The 10,335-nt window shown below is 36.4% G+C and overlaps 2 protein-coding genes across 2 annotated transcripts; one reads left to right on the top strand and one right to left on the bottom strand.

Annotated features, from left to right (window-relative positions):
* The first annotated feature begins 1,944 nt into the window (after positions 1–1,944).
* Positions 1,945–4,681, top strand: LOC137721148 (pentatricopeptide repeat-containing protein At3g60050-like). The gene is made up of 2 exons (XM_068460257.1): positions 1,945–3,793; positions 4,375–4,681. The coding sequence occupies exon 1, from the start codon at positions 2,326–2,328 to the stop codon at positions 3,787–3,789; it is 1,464 nt and encodes a 487-aa protein (XP_068316358.1). The 5' UTR covers positions 1,945–2,325; the 3' UTR covers positions 3,790–3,793; positions 4,375–4,681.
* Positions 4,682–7,734: 3,053 nt separating this feature from the next.
* LOC137719456 (heavy metal-associated isoprenylated plant protein 39-like) lies at positions 7,735–8,460 on the bottom strand. Its single transcript, XM_068458489.1, has 2 exons — positions 8,335–8,460; positions 7,735–8,104 (listed from the first exon to the last, which is right to left on the bottom strand). Exons 1-2 carry the CDS (start codon positions 8,387–8,389, stop codon positions 7,866–7,868), a joined length of 294 nt encoding a protein of 97 aa, XP_068314590.1. The 5' UTR covers positions 8,390–8,460; the 3' UTR covers positions 7,735–7,865.
* Positions 8,461–10,335: the final 1,875 nt, after the last annotated feature.

Here is a 10,335-nt window from a genome sequence, read left to right as displayed (position 1 = left end):
AAACGGAGGGTACTTTAACTTAAAAGCATGGGATTTTAACTGTGCGCACCTTCAATTATCCTCGGCGTTTAAATTTCAATTAAATTACGATCAAGTTTGGAGATGATTTTTCTTGTAAGCATTTGTTTTTTTTTTTTTTTGAATGCCAACGAAATGCATTACTAGAAGCCTACAGAGAGGCAAACACCAAGAAAACATACAAGTAGTGAACAGGGTTAGACCACAAAGACCCCTCCACCAAGTGGAAGTGTCACCCCAATCATCACCACAACTAAATTAATGTGGACATGGCAGATCATCATTATTCAAAACAAAGACCAACGAAGATGGGGGCCAATCGATCCAAACATCACTCATCTCCGAAAAACCAGCCAACGCAAGTTCATGCGTTGCACCATTAGCTGATTTAGGTACTCAAGACCAGCGACAGTACTGAAACTCACCCCCTCCTCCCCCCCCCCCCGGCGGCTGCTTGACCCGAGCCAACACAAGGAAAGACTCCCAACTGCCCATAGACAGAGAACAAGAAAGACAATTAACAGCTTCAAGTGAGTCCGATTCCATAATGACAGAATTAACACTTAAAGCAGCTTCAAGTGATTTTTCTTGTAAGCATTTGTTAATGCTATTGTCTTTAGGCCTTTTTGTCTTATGATTCGCAATGTTTAGCTCCGTTGTCCCACAAGAAAGGCTCATTTCAATTGCGGGACTCAAACTTCTCCCCAAATGGCATGCTAGTACCCGTGTTTTCTTTTTACATCATTTAGTAGCTTTTTTGCCTCTTCATTCCAATCATTTTGAGGTCCGAAAAACTCAAGGAGACATTTCAGGTTCTTTCTGACTGCATTATGTGATTTACCAGCGCTAATAATCAAGTCTATGAGATACCGTGTGGAGTACAAATCTAGAATCATTTCCGATCAATATACAATTTTAAAAACGTGACAATCTAATTTCCTCAAAAGATTGCTTAAATGATAAGGGAAAACAGATAAAATTACATATATACCTATATAATAGGCAAATTTACTAACCTATTAGACTTATTTTGAGTTTCGTTCTCTGGAAGTTGATTTTAATCGTGGAACTTGAACACAGCTTGAGCCATGAGGACCAAATGGAGGGCGTGGGCCAAGAAAACCATGTGGGCCACGAGGAGCATGAGGTTGCTTCTTGAAATCTAAAAGTCATCACTTTATTTTCTGAAACTTGATTTTGATCTTACTTTATTTCCTGAAACTTAAAAGTCATAACTTTACTTTATGTAACTTGATTTTGATTTAACCTTCGTTCATGAACTCAAAACTAAAGTGTTTTTGCTATTTTTCTTACTTTCATATTTTAGTGTGTTATGCAATGTTTGTGAATTTTTTTTTTTTTGGGTTTCAATCTATCTGACACCCTTTTATTGGATATGAGTTTTATACTCGTGCCACGTCAGTCATAAGTGGGCCTTAATTGTGCCACATAAGTAAACTTAATGATTATTCATGAAAATATAGAAACAATCCAAAGTAGAGTGAGTCTTAAGCGGAGTGATAAATTTTGAGTTTCAGAAGACAAAGTGGATCGAAATCGACTTTCAAAGAGCAAAGTGATAACTTTTGAGTTTCAGCAGACAAAATGACAAAAAATGACGAAGGATGCCAGGTTGCAGGGGAAAAAAACCCTATCCATCTAGGAGCATGGCATATGGAAAAGGATCCTCTCTATATTCCTTCCACCTAATCCTCCTCATCAAACAATCTGGGCCCTTGAAATTTGATTCAACAGCTAAAATTATTATAACTTTAAAGTGAGCCGATGTTTTTAGCCGTTTGATCAAATTTCAAAAGTTCGGATTGTTTGATGAGGAGAATTAGGTAGAAGAGATCCCGATCCCTTTCCGTGGCATATAGTGTTTGGTGCTTCACGGGGCGATTCTACTCTCGAAACACCGAATCCCTCCCCGCTTCCCCTCGCTCGTAGGGGTTCATCTCCTAAGCTGCAATACTCCAATGCTTCACTCACTCGCACAGCTAAAACCTCCGGCGGGACTCGAAAGCCAAAAGCTTCAAAAGACCGGTATCGCCCTCATCAAATTGCTTAATCTCCGGTAAGTCCTCCACCACCTCTTCTCACTCTTCGAAGATTACACAACTCAATGAACTGCTTCTGCTCGATTCATTCCGTTTCCCCCAATTTAGTCCCTCCAGTTTAATGGGCATCCCTCAATTTTTGAATACAAAGCATCTAAATTTATTTTTGCTTTCAATTCCTGCTGTATTATTGGGTTTATCGGATTTGATAAGTGCTGCAAAGTTGCAGAGATAATGGGTACCAGTCATGAACTGTATATATCTGTTTGGTCCAAGGGTTATTCGAAAAATTTCGTGTTATGTTGTCGTAGTACGAAAGTTAAGTGACGGGTGCTTTCGCGGCGATAAGGGGGATAATGGGTATGAGGTTGTGGAGGAAACCTTGAAGACAATGTGGAAAAGTTCGGAATTTGATTCGGGTTTGGATGAGAAACATGGTGTTTATGAATCTGAGAACCGTCCCCGGGAACATTTCTCGCTGCAGGGGAACTTTTTTGAGAATGCGAAGATTGATACGGCGAGGGTTCTTAAGGTTCTTAGAGAAGATGGACCTGGTTTTGATACTAAAGCAGCTTTGGGTGAGTTGCATATAGAGGTTTCAGGGCTTCTTGTGAGGGAAGTTCTGTTTGAGATTTTGAAACAGATAGATTATGGGAGTAAAATGCGGTGTGCGAAGTTGGGGTATAAGTTTTTTGTGTGGTCTGGTCAGCTTGAAAATTACAAGCACACAGCAAACACATATCATTTAATGATGAAGATATTTGCTGATTGTGAAGAGTTTAAAGCAATGTGGAGGTTAGTTGATGAGATGATTGAGAAAGGGTATCCGACTACAGCACAGACGTTCAACATTTTGATACGCACTTGTGGTGAGGCAGGCTTGGCTAGGAAAGTCGTGGAAAGGTTCATCAAATCGAAGACGTTTAACTATAGGCCATTTAAACACTCGTACAATGCAATTTTGCATTCCCTTCTTGTGGTGAAGCAGTACAAGTTGATTGAGTGGGTCTATCAACAAATGTTGGCGGAGGGTCACTCAGCAGATATTCTAACTTATAACGTGATGATGTGTGCAAAATATAGATTGGGGAAGTTGGATCAGTTTCACAGACTGCTTGATGAAATGGGTAGGAGTGGATTCACTCCAGATTTTCATACTTACAATATTCTGCTTCATGTACTTGGTAAGGGAGACAAACCGCTTGCAGCTCTTAATCTTTTGAATCACATGAAGGAAGAGGGTTTCAAACCAAGTGTTCTTCACTTCACAACGTTGATAGATGGACTGAGCAGGGCTGGAAATATGGATGCCTGCAAATATTTTTTTGATGAGATGACAAAGCACGAGTGCATGCCGGATGTTGTTTGTTACACTGTAATGATCACCGGGTATATTGTGGCTGGGGAGCTTGAGAAGGCCCAAGTAGTGTTTGATGAGATGATCCCTAATGGGCAGCTTCCGAATGTATTTACATACAATGCCATGATTCGTGGACTTTGTATGGCAAGAAAGTTTGAGGAAGCGTGCTCCATGCTCAAGGTTATGGAATCTAGAGGTTGTAACCCGAATTTCACTGTGTACAGCACCCTAGTAAGTTATTTGCGAAATGCTGGAAAGCTTGCTGAAGCTCATGAAGTAATAACACGCATGATGGAGAAAGGGCAGTATACCCATCTACTTTCAAAGTTCAAGGGATATAGGAGATGTTAAAGTGGTAAAAATTCTTTGATTTGCAATATTTACTTGCAATCTCATAAGAAGAAATTAATTCATTCAGCTCGGTTAACAATATGTAGCCCCAGGGTTTATCAGTTATGCAATGTACCCACACCTTGTATCAGTTATCTCTCGAGGAGAAAAGTAAAGTATGCACTAATTATCTTTTTATCATATTTTTCTAGTGCGAAATGATCCATATATATAAACAGCAGTTTTTAAGTGTTTTGCTTTGTTGTATGTTGCACTTATGCTGTCAATATACTGCTTACGAGAAGTGGCAACGCTCTCATTAGAACATAGATATAGTGCTGGAGGTTTCACTTAATGTTCGAAACACACTCCCTGTGCATTCCCTCACCACCTCTCTTTCGACTTCCTGGTCTCTCTTTTCAATTTTTCATGTCATTTTTATAATCTTTCTCAGGTTCATAAACCACCACACACACGCACACACCCAGTGATACATTACGGTTGCACGTACGCATAGCTGCATACAAATTTCATTTCCAGTTACATGAAGCAATAGGTGCACAGATTGATAAATCAAAGTGTTGTTTTGCTCTGTGTATGTGAAAGACTAGATTCTCATGCTTGGAAACTGTAGCACCGTTCTGCTGGTAAGCAGTGAGAACCGAAGGCAAGGATCGACAGGGAGAACTGAAGTTTTTCTGCAGATTTTCATGGCTGGTATGTATCGCTTAAGTTTGCAGTGTCAACACATAAATTAACAGGTTGTTGAACCATGCAATCTAAATTTGTGAAAATACAGATATATAGTTACAACAACTGTAACTAATATGCTGAACTGGAAGCTTAAGCTAACATAGTTTATACCTTAAATTGGGGTGTAATCCGAAATGGTGTAGCAATACCTCGTACAATTCCGCCATGGCAATACCTTTACTTCTCTCATTTCTCGCAAGTAAACATGACAAAAAACGCTTGAAATTGTGGACAATTTTGTATTATTTTCATTGTCACTCTAGGGGCTTGTGTAAAACTGCTTTTAGAATGACTGAAAACACTTAGAGAAAATGTTTTTAGGTTCCAATCAAGTTTACTTGTATTTTTACTAAGAATTGGTTTAAAAAAACATTTATACTAAAAATGCTTTCAACCATTTTAAAAGCACTTTCAGACAAGTCTTATGACATAACGAGAAAGTAGGTTTTTGTTGCTTTCCAATTCCAACACATACTGATATGACCTTTGCATATAATAGAAACCATATAAAAAAAGGGAATTGTTATTGGCACTCCAAAAATCTTATTTTGCACTCCAAACTTTCTATAATTAGGAGTATAGAATGAAAATTTTGGAATGCTAATAACAGTTTCCTATAAATAATATTCTATATTTTCTGCAATGGTCATATAATTATAAAATTTAACTAAAATCGCCACTTTTTTAAGGGGATTTTTTCTTACATATAATTTTGGAAAGGTTCCTCTCTAGATCATTTCCTCCTAATCCACCAAGTTCGAGGATTTGTGTCGTTGAAATTTGATCCAACGGCTACAAACAGGGGCTTACTTTGAAAGTCATAATAACTTTAACCGTTGAATCAAATTTCAACTGTTCAAATATCCGAATTTAGTGAATTAAGAAGGAGGGATCAGAGAGATCCCTTGCCTATAATTTTGTGCGTTTCGCATGCAGGAAAGTATTTTATTTCCAACGCAAGAATCTATAGAACTGGCTATGGCTGGCCTCCTGCTGTTTGTAGTTATTACAGATTAAGCGTCACAGCCTAACAAAGACAAACGAATAACCAACTGTAACAAGTTGCTGATTTAACCACTAAATATTTTCTATTTAGATTATATCTCAATTGAAAAACTGCTGGAAATAACAAGATTATATATCCTTTTCACCGGCCGTCTCTTTAATAAAACCATATATCCCAATATATCTAAATTTCCCAAGGTTGTAATCCAATGCAAAACTTTCAAGCATTGGTCACCAGATCTGACAATTTTTTGTACGACTCATTACACAAAATGACATGAATTGCACGTTATGGGTCAACTCGTTAACGAGTCAGGTCGTTATTGAGTCATTCATTAAGAACTCGATAAGATAAAGAGCATGACACAAACAACATCCGTTTGTCAAGTCTAGACATCATGATAATTTCTTACATGACTCATTAATTAGATATGACATGACCTTATAATGAATTAGGTCGTTATTGGTCACCTGTTAAAAATTTGTTAAGATAAAATGTTTGACATAACACGACCTGTTAAGATAAGTATGAGACGAGTCATTAAACATGATAATTTATTGCATGACCTATTAACCTAATACAAAAATACGACCCGTTAACAAATCAAATCATTAACGGATCATCTGTTAAGAACTCGTAAAGAATTTAACACGACATAATTCATTAAGATAACAAATATGACTCAAAACAGCACAAACACGACAAACACAAATCAAATAGCATGAAACAGGTCTCTCGCATTTACCACACACACTCATAACCGTATGAGACTCGTTTTACGCAGTGTGTGCAAAAAAGGCATGGGGCTGACTCAACAAAATCATTCATTTCCAGCTCGACGCTAACATAAATTATAGAATTCAATGCTTAATTGCAACCATATCCATCTCAATAATTAATAAAATTAATAAAATACACTGATTTTTGCGCCATAATCAATCACATTCGTACCAACAAGAATCATGAAATCATGTTCATGGAATTCCTTTTCAGGTGAGTGCACGGGGCGTGCCCTGGCTTAGTAGGCGCCACACAACATATTATTCGCACCTTTTTCCTAATTTCAAGTAAGACAATCGACGATCTTATCAATTGACTTGGACTTCGACGGTGTAACCATATTTGATTCTGAGTTCGAATCGAATGTCACTTTCATTGGAATTAAAATCAAATTAAAATAGAATAACGCTTGCATAAAAAATAAAAAAATTAAAAATTAAAAATTAATTAAAATAATTTGAAAACTTTGAATTTTAATGAAAATGACAAAAATGTATTGTAAGTAAATAGTACCATGATTGATTTTTTAGAGTAAAAATGTGATTTTTTGTTAAAATGAATAATACCATGAGTTTTTCGTTAAAACCTTTTAAAAATTCTTATCAATTGATGCATATGTAATCACATTTGATTTTTTACAATGAGTTTAAATCGAAAATCACTCTCCCTGTAATTAAAATCAAATTACAATAAAATAGAATATCGCTTCTATAAAATAAATCTTACCAAATGATGTGGATGTAATCGCATTTGATTTTTTTACATTGAATTAAATAGAAAACACGCTCACCATAATTAAAATCAAATTAAAATAAATCATGTATAAAAAAATCCTAACCTCTCTACGGAAGCCATTTGCTTACAGGCCTCGTTTGGCAGCTCAGACTGTACTGACTATTTCTGTCGGATAGGATAAATAGTCACCGGATAGTACTAACTAAATTAGTCAGGTGTTTGGTGAAGTATCGGACTAGTGACCGTATTATTTATACTGTGTTTGGTATTATACTAGATAAGAGGAATCAAACTTAAAAAAAAAAAAAAATTTTAAAAAGTGAAATCATTTTTTGTTCCTAGATCTCTCCGCACCCCCCAAACACCCTCCTTCTCTCTCCCTTCTTCTCCGACTGCAGAAGAATCCCAAATAATTGTTCCTCAGCTCTCTCCGCCACACCCCCAAACTCCCTCCCTTTCTTTCCCATATTCTTCTTCCCCGACTAAATAATCCGGGCGTTTTGGTTGGTTTTATTAAGTGGGTGTATACCGTGTTATCCTATCCGACCGATTAAATTAATCCGGCACTTATTTAGTACGAGTGAACGACAAACACCCGAGTCCGTATAACTAATCTTATCCGATCCTTTATCCGATCTGCCAAACAGGGCCTTATTTGCTTAATATTATCAGAGTACATAGATTTGCCCTTTTTACATCCCAATCCCATGAAATTAAACAAAACATTATACATAACTCTATGACCAAAAAAAAAAAAAACATAACCGCCAACTTACAAGAAACGAAAATATTACCATGAGAGATCAAATTTGGTAACTATATTTTATTTTTTGTCCTCCTTCTTTTCTTCTTTTTTCCCCTCCTTTCCATCTTTCTGGTCATCTTTCTTTTCTTCTTTCTTTTCTTCTTTCTTCTCTTCCTTCTTCTCTTCCTTGGCTGGTCCGATAGATACTATGTCCACCTTACCAACCTTCTTCAACTTCTTCACTACGGCCACCGGATCCATCAGTCCTATCACTGTTAGCTTCTGGTCCTTTAGATCCGCCGCGATCGAATCAATCCCTGTTCACACCCAATAACAAAGGAAATAAGAGAAATAAAGAAAGCTTTAATTAGGTTTTATCAAAAGCGGTTTTAACAATGTTTGACAGAAAAAGTTAGAACTGTTTCTGGTTCTAATAAAAAAGCACTTGTTTTCAGTGAAAACGCTTGTGAAAATAAGTGCTTTTTGGATATATTTGAACAATTGAAGATGCAAACAAAACTTGGAAAAAATAAATGAAAAGATATACCAATAATATCAGCGGCAGCTTCAATGGCCTTCTGCTTTGTTTTGCCATCGGTCATGGTCAGAACCTTCAGGACCACCTTCTGCTGCAAAATTCACACAAACAATTACAGAAAACAAAAGGAAGGGTTATGCTCTATGTTCTGAGGTGCATATGTATCTGCATCTGCATATACTTGAAGGGATTGTAATTTATAAAATTTAATCGAAAAAAGAAAATTAAAGTTAGAAAAGCACCTGAGCCATATTGCTTTGAGAGAGGAGGAATGGAAGAACACAAACAAAAAGGGGAGAGAGATTGAGATTTTGTGATTTGGCCGCCTTTTTATAAAGGTTCAGTGGGCTTCGACTTGGGGTTGGGTTTGGGTCTGAGTTCGGGTGGGTCATGCATGAATGTGAGTGAGAAGTAATATCCAACTTAAATGGTTCCTCAGGTACGGTTTGGCCACTTAGGCTATCTCCAACCGAAAGATTCAGGGTCAGAAGGTTAAAAAATAGTCTGAAAATCATCTCCAACCGAAGGCCAAGCTAAAGGGCCAACTGGCTAGCCTAACCCAGCCAGCAAACCTTAGGGTGGGCCACATGCTGATGTCATATTTAATTTTTTTTAAAATTTAAATTTTCTATTTTTTTTTCTATAACTTCCTAAGTCATTAAATAACATTAAGTGACATGAAACAACATTAAACAACATAAAAAAAAATAAAAAATTTAACTACATGAAACTTAAACAACATTTTTAAAAACATTTAACAATATGAAAATTATTGACAATCTATAACATAAAATTATTGAGGTAATTTAATTTAAGTAACCATGGTAATTCAATTAAAATAATAAATTATGTTTGGCCCTCGGTTGGAGATGTTTTTTTTCACAGGGCTATGTTTGGCCTATGGTCCTCTGGTCCCTCGGTTGGAGATGATAAGAAATATGATAATGCACTGTTCATTAAAATATTAATTTATTGGAGGGCTAGAGGGCTAAAACGAGTCCTCTGGCCCTCCTTCAGTTGGAGATCACCTTACAATTAGCGAAATAATTTTACTACATAATGTATCTTTCTTTATTATCGTTGAATGAGTTTAAATTTGATGAGAAAGAAACATGCAACTTGGAGCCCAAGACTTCATTACTTTCAAATGACCAATTAACTTTGTAGAAGAAAAACTGCGACATTGTTTTACTTTTGAATGTACATATTTAAGTTTCATAGTATTTTCTTGCCTAAATGACTTGAAAATGGTGTACTCGTCGTTGCAAACTTAAAAATTTTGACTTTAATATTAACCAACTAACTTAACTTTTATTTTTGTCGCTGAAAAATCTTTACAATTACTACTTTACCATACAGCATGTACATGAACAATTGGCTATGTAACATCACTCATTAATTTGGGGCTATCGAGTCCCCTTTTCAAATTCAACCTTCTGCCCCAAGGTGCCCATGAAGATGAAATGTCCAATCAAATTCCACGTTGGGGTTCTAATTAGGCTTATTTACACTAATGGCTTTGGAAATTCAATCCTCCTCATACTTTGCCCCGTAAAAATCCAAATGTATCCCATAACTCTTTAAATGTTTATTGTGTGTTCACTCTGCCCCTTACCATTAAATTTTGTTAAATTTCTGTTTATTTTGTTGACATATCATGCATGTGAGTCACACATCCAACGAAAGAGGAAAGGGTGGAAAAAGAAGAGAAATCTATCAACAAAAACCATTGGTTAGTATCATTGAAAATTTTACAAAATGAGACAAACATCGAGTTTTATAAGGTATTGATGTAAATAAGTCTTCTAATTATGGCATTGGAAACTTGGCAGTGAAGTTGCTTGGGGCACACCTACTGGAAAAGATGATGACTTTTTTTGTTGCTCTTTTTCAAGATTCTCTTCAACGCACAACTTTTTGCTTGGTCTCAATTATCCAACTTTATTATTTCATTCCCACTCGTATCGTGAATGTTCAAACTGCAAGTTGAAAGCTTAATATGCTTCTCCA

The sequence above is a fragment of the Pyrus communis genome, chromosome 16 (assembly GCF_963583255.1).
Source record: "Pyrus communis chromosome 16, drPyrComm1.1, whole genome shotgun sequence".
Lineage (NCBI taxonomy): Eukaryota > Viridiplantae > Streptophyta > Magnoliopsida > Rosales > Rosaceae > Pyrus > Pyrus communis.
Note: the sequence above shows the minus strand (reverse complement) of the source record. Positions and strands in the feature narration are given on the sequence as shown.